The sequence below is a fragment of the Ostrea edulis genome, chromosome 2, assembly GCF_947568905.1.
Source record: "Ostrea edulis chromosome 2, xbOstEdul1.1, whole genome shotgun sequence".
Taxonomy (NCBI): Eukaryota; Metazoa; Mollusca; class Bivalvia; order Ostreida; family Ostreidae; genus Ostrea; species Ostrea edulis.
In genome coordinates, this window is record NC_079165.1 from 96,925,653 (window position 1) to 96,940,270 (window position 14,618).

Genomic DNA, 14,618 nt, shown 5'->3' on the forward strand with positions numbered 1-14,618 from the left:
AGATATGTATTAATTTATATACTTTAATATCTACAAGCTTGGTTTTGTCGGACTCTGTTACCAGACTTTTGCATGAGGCATTTACATCCATTGTACATACAGCTGTATATGTTATTTTGTTTGATATCGTATACTTTACGTTTAACACTCTCTCTTGTTGTTGTTTAGGAGATTGGGCGCGTGTAAATATAAGAAGTTTTGACAAATCTCAGAAGGTACACCCTATATTGGATCCGCGCTTCATATAAAATGTAAATATTTAGCATATACGGTGGCAATTGTCTGTAGGATTTAACTTCACTCGGGGTCAATGTATTGATCTGCGCGCTTGACAACTTCTAACGAAACAGGATTTTAAAATTACACATGACGAACACATACATGGATTTCGAAAGAAAAGGTGTGTCGCTGAATAGGAAGTATATATGAGCAGGAAATAGCTAAATAAATAGCCATCCGTATACATGCACTTGTACATTTGAAAGGAAATTATACCGGTGTAGTAACTGGATTTAAACAGCGATGGCAGAAAAGGAGAAATGTATATGCATTGTTGGGGTTGCTGTTGGGATACCCGTTTTATTAATTGTGATCCTCGTTCCAGTTAGTTTTTCCACGTTAGAGTATTACGAGGTATGTACACCATTAACATCTATAGCCTGATCTGACAAGACAATCCAATCCATGGTATCTATCCACATGCATTTGTTTCTGTAAATAATGTGTGACGTCTGTAAACTAATAGTATTAATTATTAGTACACATGCGTCACAACTTATGTACAGAAACACGTGCCAATTTGTATACCTGTAAGATTTTGTTTACAGTGTTCAGTTAAATCAAAGCTTTCATAGAATAAAATTGACACAAAGTAATTTACTGGCTGATTAAATTGCACAAAGTAAAGAGAGATTTCATCAAACTGGTGTTGTCAACTATTTGCATGAAATGCATACGTACACTGTACATGTACATATGTATTTGAAAGATTTCATAATCTACACAAAATCCCACTAGAGACTCTGAAAGAGTCCCAACAGACTGGTATATATTTTATTCAGAAGGAGGAGTCAACTTCCTCCTCTCATTATTTTTCGTCAACGACTTTTTCCATTAATTTCACTTGCAGAGTTGCTTATTTTTACGTGCAAAGTACGATATGTAAAACTTATACGGTACCAATTTTGATGCACCAGATGCGCATTTCGACAAATAATGTCTCTTCAGTGATGCTCTCAACCGAAATCTTTGAAATCCGAAATAACTATGAAGTTTTAGAGCTAAATATAGCCAAAAACAGCATGCCAAAAAAGTGGAGCCAAATTCGTCCAAGGATAAGAGCTATGCATGAGGGAGATAATCCTTAATTTTGAAATGAATTTCTAAATTTTGTAACAGCAATTAAATATACATCCGTATTTTCAAGCTAGTAACGAAGTACTTAGCTACTGGGCTGTAGAGACCCTCGGGGACTAACAGTCCACCAGCAGAGGCCTCGACCCAGGGGTCATAATGTAAAACTTATACGGTACCAATTTTGATGCACCAGATGCGCATTTCGACAAATAATGTCTCTTCAGTGATGCTCAACCGTAATCTTTGAAATCCGAAATAACTAATATATATATATATATGCAAATACAATTCTTGGCCCTATCGGTCATACAAGCTTAAGAAAAGAAGAAGAAAAAAAAGTGACAATCAAAAGACCAAATACAGAAAAAAAGAGTGTACAGCAAACTAAGCTATTATGTATATACATGTATATAGACTGGTTCCCCCCTCCCCTTCCCCATAGTAAATGTGTACAATGAACTGATGAATTGATCTGATGGATCCTTACGATTTCAGATTTCGAGTATTGGGTCTTCTTTTTCTATTTTTTTTTTACTTGCTTGTCAAATGCAAAAATTTTCAGCCAATGATTCTTTTCCGGTTCCCCCTTTAAAAAAAGGGGGGGGGGTGATACGTGCCGCACCATTATTATTATCAGCTCAAAATATAACATAAAATTCTATCTGTTTTTCCTGATACTCCACGTACAGTATATTGATTTCGAAAACCTCATCTAAAAAAGACCCAATAATCTAAGCAATACGACATTGTTAATCGACGCATTATACCGGCCGTATATGTATTTCCCCAAGGCATTCCGAAGTTTATGTACATGGTATATGGTTCTTAATTTAGTTTGGATTCAAAAGACAGAAATCAACAGGATCTGTAGACAAGGCAGAGGTATACACCACGGGGAAATACCTTATAGGCCCGGATGCAGAATTCAAGGTTTTCAGCTCAGATGCACATTTCATCACACTGAAAGATGTGGCAATTTTCACCGCTGACAAACTTGAGGTAAACATTCTAAATTGGTCTGCCTGATCGCCACGTGTTTTATGGTGTTCAATATTTGATTATTATTCTAGTTGTTCGTGTCAGACGTACGTGCACAAAGAATGTACAAGACATTGGTATTTCAAAAAAGTATTACTAATTAAAATTTACAAATTGATTACGAATATATACACCAGTAGAATTTATAACTCGAGTGCAATATGGATTTTAAAGTGTGGGAATATTAAACTAACATAAAGACCTTTCAAATAGATATTTTTAAGCTGCGGATTTTGTGGAAATAGAATTTTAAAACTTACGTATATTAGCTCTTTATAAGTAAATGTATTGTTTACAGGTGAATGTATTGTTTACAGGTAAATGTATTGTTTACAGGTTAATGTATTGTTTACAGGTGAAAATGACAGCTCATCTACAGTACTTTCTCCGCAAAGACCAACTTGTTCTTCTTCATGACACTTATGACACTGACTATCGAGACATTGTGAAAAACAGTGCTCTGGACGCACTAAAGGTCAGTTTCTTAACGTATTTTTGTCTTCCAATTTAGACAAACCAGGATTTTTTTTAATGTTTGGGTCAGTCAGCTTATGCTTAAGTTCCATGAAAGGTGAAAATAACGAACAGTGATCAATCTCTTAACTCGTATAAGCAATACAAAATAGAGAGTTAGGCAAACACACCAGAGGTGGGATCAGTGCCATCATGTGATATTTCAGAAGGTGGGATCAGTGCCATCATGTGATATTTCAGAAGGTGGGATCAGTGCCATCATGTGATATTTCAGAAGTGGGATCAGTGCCATCATGTGATATTTTAGATTCGTTTTGAACTTTGGTTATGAAACTTTATATGAAGAACCTTTTTTTTCAAAGTAGTTGTCGGTTTGAATTTGATTTACTGAATTTCTTTGGTTTCTTCTCAGTGGTGACCTCCTTATACTATTATTTTTTGGTTTCTTCTTAGTGGCGACCTCCTTATACTGTTATTATCACTTTCCACAGAGCTTAAATGAAATTTCTTTTAAAATATAAGCTAGGAAAACATAAAAACACTGTCCACACCAATTTCTACGAATCTGGACCCCAACAATCAAATACCATTTAGGGGCCTCCGTGGCCGAGTGGTTAAGAGCATCGAGCTCAAAATCACGCGGCCCCTCACTTCTGTCGGCGTGGTTTCGAATCCCGCTCGCGCCGGTAAGTGAGAAAGTTTCCCAGTTTACTTTCGGAAGGTCGGTTGTCTCTCCCAGGTACATTGTATCTGGGTTCTCTCTTCCACCAATAAAAGCTGGGCGCCACCAGATAACTGAAAAACATCAATCAATCAAATAATCAAAGCATCTTCAATTATTTGAGTTTATATTAATTTGGCGCTCCACAGATGGCTCACCAAATACCATAGCCAGTCTTCCGGTGGAAATTTGAAAATGGAAAATAAAGTTTTGCCGTTTTTTCGTTTTTACCATTCAGCCCGTCTCCTACCTAATTTCCTGCATAGTCCATAGACGGACATGTCAGCTACCTACATTTACGTGTACTTAGTTTAATATCTGTCATCCATCTCTTTTTAAATCCACTCCATCTGTGTCTTACTGTTTCATTGTGCTTCAGCTTGGCTTCTGTCCCCTTTGCACTTTACTATGGCACTTGCATATTGCAAATCGTCTTCAACACGTACATGTCCCTCTTTGAAAAATTGGCGTCATTAAGAACCATTTCAGTAATTTTCATTAACACATTCAGGCCTTCAAACACACTAAATATCATTTCCGTATATAAGCAAATGCTTATTCGAAGATCTTAGATTAGGTCACCACGTCACAAATGGTAAGAATTTATGATATATAGCATTTGAAACCCTCACTGGTACGATCCTGAGCATTATGCACGGGTCATATACAGAGACAAAAATCAAGTAAAGAATCTGCACATCTACATGGTAATGGCTTACAAATAAATGCGTAAAATGGACCGACAATATCTATTGTGTAATTTGTCTTTACGTAGGGTTCTACCACTGGATACAACACAAGAGAATTAATTGCAAATCGTAAGAGGATGGAGCAAACAGTATACAAGGCAGTTCGTGACAGACTCGGGGGCACCTGTTGTAGACCGGACTGTTCGTCCTATGCTTACGGTTAGTTTATGAAGAGATGATTTTTTAAAAGGGAATTGAGTACTAGTGTATATTTGTTCAATTTACTAGCCTGAGTCATATGGGAAAAAAATGATCCAACGAGATGTTATTATTGAATTCCAAACACTTCCCTGCAAAGAATCGCACATGATTATAACTTACTTACATTTGCCCATTTGTTTTCTTATATGACAATACTAACGAAATTGACATTCAATTTTGACGATACTGAAGTCGGTCACGTGATAAGACTTTCTTGCGTATGAATACAATCATCGCGTCAAAAGTTAGGTACTTTCACTTGGCTTCTTGCTAATGCTTTGCAGTTGCGAATTAGAAGTCTTTCCCCTTTTCGCCTCAAATTTAGAAATAATGTGAGTAAAATTCCAGATTGGCACCCAAAATGTCCAAGTAATTTGGCTAATACTTTATTTTCATATGTGCCCCACCCCCTTCAGAAATCCTGGATCCGCCACTGCGACGACATCATAACAAAAAAACACGCATCAGAATATACAGAGTTCATTTTGAAAAACATACAAAAATTTCATCAATTAATAGCCCTAAAATAGAAACATTAAACATACCGTTCAAATGTTTTATTTTAAATACCGTCTGCAAGTAGGCCTAAATCTGCAACTTTTCCAACATGGCGAATTCATACGAAGGTAAAAAAGCAACCTACCTGCATTTTATCTCGATCTGCACCACAACCACGAGTCCTAACGATGAACATGCCGTTGTTCCCTTCCAAAATTTGTAAACCTGACCAAAAACTTAACGTTAACTTGATCAATCTATCATCCGTCAATTCTCTTACATCCTCTAAATTTCTGTCGAAATCTGTGTTCAACAATTTCGTTTTCAATTTCAAGTAGGCCAACCCCACGGTTTCTCCATCGTTGATTGACCAAATCACATCATGGATGTAGTTTACTCCGCTCTTCTTCGATTGAGTTAACTTGACGCTCCAACTGATCTTTATTTTACACCTGTTTTGTCTTCTTCTTTTTTTTTCTAAATCAAATATCTATATGATATATTCTCGTAGACATTGTTGCCAATTATTTATTCGATAAAAATCTAACAAACTATATCTTGTGTTGTCTGATCGTTATATTTCGGTATCTGCTACTAAGTATGGAAACTTGATATAAACAGTTCCGTGGAGATCCGGGTTTGAATAGGTCTTCAGTACCCCTTGCTTGTCGTAAGAGGCGACTAAATGGGGGCGGTCATTCGGATGAGACCATGACATTCGAGGTCCCATGTTACAGCAAGTGTGGCACGATAAAGATCCCTCCCTGCTCAAAAGCCGTACGCGCCGAGCATAGACCTAAAGTTTACAGTCCTTCACCGGCAATGGTGACGTACGTACTAGTCTCCTTATGAGTGAAAAGTTCTCGAGAGGGACGGTAAACAATATAAAATTAATCAATCAATCAATATGAACACAAATCAAAATAGAAATTTTTAGTGTCATTGGGATATGACATAAAGTTGGTAGTGATCAAATCTACTGTAACGCCCTTCACGTCCCAATGCACTCAAAATAAGATATCTTATTTCTTAATCATTGTACGTACAATCTATGTTGAACAATGATTTTAATCCACGTGGTGTTCGAACATATACATGTATATACAATGTATGTACAATTGTAGTTTTGAAAGTCGGCAATATCTGAAAAGAAGAGCCACCTCTTGGTTTTGTATGAAGTATACAAGTAAACACGTTTTCCCTTTTCAGCATGTCCAACTGGTTGTAAGACGTCATGCACTAGTGCAGATAAAGGTTATTACGTAGACGTCAAATACTTCCATCTCGGACAAATTACGATTCCAAACGACGTCCAGAGTCAGTTCATGAAAGCTTTAACGCTACAAGAGGAGGCTGATAGAGAACAACTTTTACAGGATGCCCAAGTCGTCAGAAAAAACACGACAGCAATGGTTTGTGATACTGCCTATCATATTCTCCTAATTTCTGTTACTAAGTGTGTGCGACCTTCTTTGGATAAATAAATATATTCTTCATTGAATCCCTTTTTCAGGCTCTATACAGTAAATGATATTCACAGAGCGATCTGAAATTCTTTGTTAAAGTCTAACTACAGAAAAGGAGTGGTTGGCAAAGTCTCAAAACAGTATATGATACGTCTTGTCAGATACTACAAATGAATATATTCTTCAGTAGGTATTGTAATCTTATTGAGTGGTCAGAATTTTAAATGCAGAATTAGAATACCTGACAGTGTACTAGTTGATGTTTTAGTTTAGGCTTAGTGTAGAGGGTAAAGTAATCACCTTTTGGTTCTTTCAGAATTATACAGACTCAGTGAATTTGGTGATTGCACAGTTACTTTAAACAGAACTCTCATAACCTGCCTATAATCTAGCTAGAAATTGTCGTTTTTGCCTTTTAACTGAAATATATCATGCAGATCAATGTTGATAACTTTATTCTCAATAAATGAACGTTAGGCCTATAATTCATTATGAATGATATTCGTAGAATAAGACATCCTTGTCAAGCATTCAAAAGAGAAACTAACGATCACCGATTCGATCGTTTGATTAAATGATATATTAATTAGTATCAGTTCTCATAACCTTGTTATTTTTGTTTCTTTTGATCATTTTACGCCCGTCCTTTAGCGGGGTCTGTACCTCCTTCTGTCCATTCGGTGTTTTCTGTTTCTAGTTTTCATTTCTGTCACGTATTAAAGGGACTGATTCACGATTGTCTCCAAAATTTTCTATTTCACTTTTAATGATCAAAATCTACTGTCTAATGTGTTTAAAAGATTTCACATAAAAATCAAGGTTATACATTATCACAGAAGCTCATTTTAAAAAGTTATAATTATTTGTTTTGTAAACAAAGATTGCGGTATGTTATTGTTTACATTTTCAAAAGAAATGGATATTGATCTAAGTTTATGATATCTTTCACATTTCAAGCATTTTGGGGGTAAAATGTGTCATCTAAAAGTTAAAATTTGTGACTATGCAAAATTAAGATGCTTTACATTACAAAATCAACATTTTACTTGTTTGTTTACATAAAAAGACTCGAGTCTTTGTTTACATAACACAGATTAAATGAGTTATATTTTTTAATGTTTAACAACAAAAATGAAAAATATTTTTATAAAGAATCGTGAACCAGTCCCTTTATGCTGAAACTGGCTGTGTAACTTCTTGTGGGTCACTCTAAATCCCTTGTAGGAGTTTTTACCCCTTCATTTGAAATACTTGATGTTATATGAAGGGTACATAATTCCTTCCACAGTTTTCAAGTGAGGGCTTTCTTATTTTATTTTTTCAGAAAATTACAGGTTGAACTTAGTCACATTTGAGGAGATGTTACATGTAGCTGCAATAATGTAGCCCTCTCTGATTTTTTTTTTAGGGAGAGGGCTACAACTCCTTAAGATCTCCGTAATGGTGCAAATGCAGGAGTGATTCACTCCCGCAACATTTGCGCTCATTCTAAACATTTCCTGACTTTCTTTACGTAAATAAAATGATATTCTATGTTTCTTAGTCAATATGTAAATTTACAACCTGCAACTTTAGATTTGTGAGGCTCTATTCTACCGTTTTCAACAATTTCGATAAATTCCAATTTCTCGATTCATATTTGTGCGCCATGTTTGATGTACTGAAGTTTCAACTTCCGGTTGTCAAGTCATTTGCATATGCCATATAAGGTAGCATTTACATCAATGGACAAGTATGGAAGCGAAAGCTATTTCATCGGTATTGAAAAGGTTTGAATTTAATATCAAGTTAAAAACCGAACAGCAGAGTGTAAATTCTTTCTGCAACAATATGATTTTCCTTTCTTTGTCGAAGTAGCTTGAGTAACTACATTTTCGCACTGATTGTCAATGTTTAGGCTTTTCATTAGATCCACCTACGAGATCTCGCGATAACAAGCATGGCGGAGCAGACGAAGCATTTTGCATGCTGTACATTATATTTAATGGAAAAACACCTTTAATAGACATGCCCGAGCACAAAGTTGGTACTCCTTTTGGTGTAAACAACATTTGGGACTAATACACAGAGTTTATTATCGGTTATTCATAAAATTATTTTGCACCATTACGGAGATCCTATGGAATTGTAGCCCTATCCCGAAAACGTCAGAATTAAAAAAAAAATTGGATAGGGCTACATTATTGCAGCTATATTACATGGAGAGTATATGGATTTTTAGTCTAATTCCTCCCATAGTTTTTTAAGTGAGAATCTTCTTATTTTACAGAGCGTTTGATTGGGTATTGAAAGTGTGCACGTGGCAAGGATTTTGATTTTCTTTAAAAGTTTTGAGAAAATTACACATTGTTGAACTTAGTCACGTTTGAGCCAATATTACGGTGTGAGTACATGGTATGTCCGTCTCACTCCTTTCACAGTTTTCAAGATAAGGCCCCTGTTACATGTAACAACTTGAATATTTGCATATTACAAGGATTTTTTTTTTAAATTCTTAACAATTTGCTAAGTTTAATCAACGCTTTAAAAATGCAGGTTATCATGTTGAACTTAGATAATTGTGGGGGAATAGTTTACACATAGAGTCCTTGGTTGGTCTATATACCTCCCGTCACAGTCACATGTTTTAAGCTTGGATCTTGTATAGAAAGCATGTCGAAGCTTGATGATGGCTGATACTACCTTCAGTAAAGTTTTACAACCTATGGCTTAAGAAAACTTGTGATGGGTATGCAGTGGACTGTTTACGTCACTCTTGTTCTCGCCATAGCAACAAATGCAGTGAATTAATCTTACTGATTCACATAAAACCACTTTAACATATAATTTTGAAAAGAAAAAAAATCAATGCTTTTCATCTTTTTAATTGTTTAGATGATGATGAACGTTTATAAGCGAATCGATCATAATGCCATATGTGATATTGATCATTTAGAAACATACAAGTACAGTGCATATGTACTCGTAGTTGGGACTATTGCCATTTCTGACAATGTCACTATCTAGGAAATAGATTTCCCCCAAAAAGTTTCTATAAAATGCGTGTACCATGTACAAAGGAAATATCGAGGTCATAATTGCATAAAGGTGGAGGTACATGATTTGAAAGTATTCAATTTTTCAAGAGGATGTACGCTAAAGTCGCTTAAATATATTCTTCATCCTGTTGTTGTTGGTTTTTTTTGGGGGGGGTTGTTTTTTGGAAACCCCCACCCGTCTAATTAGCTTATAGTGGATGAAATAATTAAACTTACAATTCTAAGACAGTTGCCTGCGAATTTCACAGGCGTTTTTAATTTTTCTTTGATATGTTTACATAAAATAGCTTTTTAATTTTTTAAGCTGCATTAGGCAATGTTATGAAGACCACAACATTATTACAAATGTACTATGTACATGTACTTTTGATAAGTGTATTATACATCTTTAATGTCAGATAGATAAAAGGTCATAATCTTGATACCATCATTTAAATTATACTCATAGGTACAGTTGATAAAGAACGAGGCTGCGGAAATACGAGAGAACGGGACGGCCATAGCGAATCTCATCACTGTAACAGCGCAGGCTAACTACTCGGCTACCCTAGAATCCGCCCGCTCCGACGGACTTAAAGCGGTTTTCTCAAGTTTGGGCTTCACACAACAGCAGTACAAGAGCAGCTTTGATTACTTGAAAACACTCCGCGGATTTGACAAGGCTCATCTAACTGTTGACTTCCAGCAGAGGATTGTTGGGAATTTGTAAGGCCATGGACTGACACATATGTGTGACATAATATGCGTATTTGCCATGTTAAATTGAATTTTTCTTTTACCGTGTCAACTGAAAGAATACTTTAAGATTTCGATACATTGATAATTTAGAATCACATGAGAAGGAACACTGAGAAATATAATTTTTATATAATCTAAGTAAACATGGTCTGTATAAAGTGAAACACGGCTATAGCGAACCTCCAGGGCCATGAAAATTAAGCACGTTATAATGAAACTTTGTTTTATCCAATACAATTGTCATGTTCATTTCGTTTGAAATAAGCAGAAAATCGTTAACAGCATGTTTATTATAAGCGTGTTTTACTGTACATGAAATGAGAATAAGATAGGATACAGTTATTTCTGAAATGTATTATAGATATGTTATTTTGTGCCAAAATTTATTCTCGGCTGGAAACCTACCTCTTTAGTTTACTCATTGGTGGAATTTCAAGTAAACTGATAAACCGGTAAACTCGAAGTGCCCTGCATAATAATCATGATATGACTGGTTTAAACCAGTAAACTAGAAGTGTCCTAAAATATTGATCATAATATGACTGGTTTAAACCGGTTAGCTGGAAGTACCCTGCCTGATATGTAATCATCTGTCAATTCTACATGTAAATATAACTTTTCTTTGTATTCAAAGTTCATCATTATCAATTACTTGTTATACATACATGTACCTCTGCAGTGTAGTAAATGAGTTTACTTTCAAATAACATACTTTCACTTTATGTAGACTTAAAACATTTTTGTGACGTCCTTGTTTTGTTCTCAGAGTCTCATATTTCTCCGACTGGACTGTTTGTAGTCTAGTGTTAATGCTATTTATACTGTAACAAAGGATGACGTCACACAAATCTTTACAAAAGGAATAAAAAGGGACACGCATAGAAAAGGGTATTATATAGAGAGAAAAAACCACCCGCTGTAACCCAAATCAAGCGTAAAGATTGTTCAAAATAAGAAATATCACTAAATCCAATCAAAATATCTACTCGAACCACAGATGGTGAAACGTCGAAAACGCAATTGAAGTATCGGACGTACGTTCATATTATAAATGTGTGGCCAAACAGTTGATTAATCCTTCGGTCTCTAAATAATAATGATAATTCATTGCTTTGTTTTTTAAAAAAATGTTTTAAGTAATATGTACCAGTCCCACATCTAACATATAATTAAATAGACCATCTTCTTGTGTCCCTTTCCTATACTACACGCACATACAGGACATGTGAACACATGCGCTAGTATAAGTAAATGTTCAAGACAGAGTACAGCGTGTAAATATTCAACATGCCCACATGCTTTATGTTGAAATAAAAACGAAAATAATTATTTTCCGTTTTAAGAAAATTCTAAAAAAATCACAATCTAGTGAGATTACGGACAGAAAATATTTGTTTATGTAGATCATAGAGTTCTTTATGTATAAAATTGTAGCATTTTATACCCCCCTTTGAAAAAGAGGGGGCATATTGTTTTGCAACTGTCGGTCGGTCGGTCTGTAGACCATGTGTTGTCCGCTCAATATCTTTCGACCCCTTTGCTTGATAACAACCAAACTCGGTACAGGGGTTGCCCCTGGAGAGTAGATGATCCTTATTGATTTTCAGGTCACATGGTCAAAGGTCAAGGTCAAACTGCTGGTCTTTACCCCATGTGGTAGACCATGTGTTGTCCACTCAATAACTTTTGACCCCTATGCATGATAACTACCAAACTTGGTACAAGGGTTGCGCTTGGGGAGTAGATGATCCCTATTGACCTTCAGGTCACATGGTCAAAGGTCAAGGTCAAACCTCTGGTCTTAAGCCCATGTGTTGTCCGCTCCATATCTTTTGACCCCTTTGCTTGGTAATAGCCAAAATTAATACAGAGGATTTCCTTAGAGAGTAGATGATCCCTATGGATTTTCAGGTCACGTGGTCAAAGGTCAAGGTCAAACTGCTGGTTTTAACTCCATGTGGTAGACCATGAGTTGTCCGCTCAATATCTTGAGAACCATTCACTTGATTGTAATGATATTTCATATGTGGGTTGGTTATAAAGAGAAGAGGACCCCTATTGTTTTTCAGGCCAAAAGGTTAAAGGTCAAGGGTCAATCTACTCTGGACATAGGAATATACTGTTCGCTCAATATCTTGAGAACCCTTTGCTTGACAAACATCAGACTTGGTACACTGGTACATCATCAAGAGAAGATGTCACCTATTGATTTTGAGGTCACATGGTCAAGGGTCAAACTGGACATAGGAATATATTGACCACTGAATGTTTCAAGAATCCTTTGCTTGACAGACATCAAACTTGGTACACTGGTATATCTTTAGAAGAAGATGACCCATATTGATTTTGAGGTCACATGGTCAAGGGTCAACTGGACATAGGAATATACTGTCCGGTCAATATCTTGAGAACCCTTTGCTTGACAGATATCGAACTTGGTACACTGGTACATCTTCAGGAAAAAATGACCCCTATTGAATTTGAGGTCACATGGTCAAAGGTCAAGGGTCAAACTGGACATAGGAATATACTGTCCCTTCAATATCTTGAGAACCCTTTGCTTGACAGACATCAAACTTGGTACACTGGTACATCATAAGGAGAAGATGACTACTAATGAATTTGAGGTCACATGGTCAAGGGTCAAACTGGACATAGGGATATACTGTCCCTTCAATATCTTGAGAACCCTTTCCTTGACAGACATCAAACTTGGTACACTGGTACATCTTCAGGAGTTGATGATCCCAATTGATTTTTAGGTCGCATGGTCAATCCACTCTTGACATAGGAAGATATTGTCTGCTCAATATTTTGAATTGATGATACTACTCTCAATTAAATGATGTGTGTGTGTATAACCCTTTTCAATTTTGCACCATGGGGGACATATGTGTCTTACAAACATCTCTTGGGTTTTTTAAATTCTGTTTACTTTGATGCATGTTCATTATTATTTTATGACCTTTTCAGAGTAATGATAGTTCGTGTTTGAGAAGAATTTAGCCATCACAGTATATCTAAAATTAGCGTATTTTTGAGAATTGATTGAGGTATGTAAAGAATGTGGTGGTACTTTTCATTTAATGCTATAAAATTCATGAAGTTAACATTTTGTTATGTTTCAGTGTTGTCTGCTATGACCTCTGTAGCTGTGGGGGTTTTTTTATCATACAGATATGTATTTGAATTTGTTATTATCCGATTTATATACAATGTTACATGGAAGGGCGAAGTAACCTTGACATTTGAATACAGACGATTGGAATCTGTTAAGGATTTTGACAGGTCAACTGGTACAGCTATCTTTCCCCATAAAGGATACCTTTGAATACAGAAAATCTGTCTTGTTGTTAAGGCTCACACATGACATCTGAATGGTCTGTGCGGTACGTGGATGGTTATTTGACTTCTAGAACTTATAAAACTTGATAAAAAAAATTTACATTAATTGCTTTGAATAAATGCAAAAGGAGATATGTTTGTACTAATAAAACACAAAATGTGGATTTTTCGTGTTTGTAACTTTACAACAAATTTAAAAGCTTTTCATCAATGAAGAACAGCAGGCAATCTCATAACTCTTATAACGAATATAAAATTCAGAGTAGGGCAATCACAGACCCCTGGGTATACCAGAGATGGGATCAGGTGTCATCCCCTGTTGAATCGATTGATACCATGCAGCGGGTACAATTAAAACCTAAGTAGGGTATATCATTAGCTTGTATTGTAATTTATAGATTTTAATCAAAACCGTTATGATTTTCGAATTGTATTCCACTTTTGGTAATCATACTTATACTCCAACTGCCCTTTCAAAAGACGAAATTCTTCAAAACCATGCTTCAGTTTTAGACACATTTAATATTCCAGTCAATGGGTCGGATTCCTAAACTACATAAAAACCCTTACAAACAAAGATACATTGCTGGATCCAGTAAGTGCTCTACCAAGCCCCTATCTTTGCTCCTCACGAAAATGTTAACAGCTGTGAAGGAGAAACTTCAAACTTACTGTGCGACTACATATGCCAGAAGTGGTGTTAATTAAATGTGGATTCTAAAAAATTCTAAAGAACTTTTAGTAAACTTGAAATCACAAGAAGTTTTCCCAAATCAATAGCATTAAAACCTATGACTTTTCAACACTATACACGACCATTCCTTACGATAAATTAAAGACTAGACTTTTTGACATCATAGACAGTTGCTTCTTCAACAACAACGGAAATATTCATACCTAGTGATCAGTCATTCAAAAACTTACTTTGTTAAACACCACTCTGATTCCACGCACAAGTACTCTGAAGTTGAAATAAAAAATATGCTAGAGTTCC

General features: G+C 35.7%; 1 protein-coding gene across 1 annotated transcript; it reads left to right on the top strand.

Moving 5' to 3' along the window:
- Positions 1 to 149: 149 nt before the first annotated feature.
- LOC125681186 (uncharacterized) lies at positions 150 to 13,389 on the top strand. Its single transcript, XM_048921153.2, has 6 exons — positions 150 to 633; positions 2,191 to 2,355; positions 2,750 to 2,869; positions 4,365 to 4,497; positions 6,247 to 6,449; positions 9,990 to 13,389. The coding sequence occupies exons 1-6, from the start codon at positions 523 to 525 to the stop codon at positions 10,248 to 10,250; spliced, it is 993 nt and encodes a 330-aa protein (XP_048777110.2). The 5' UTR covers positions 150 to 522; the 3' UTR covers positions 10,251 to 13,389.
- Positions 13,390 to 14,618: the final 1,229 nt, after the last annotated feature.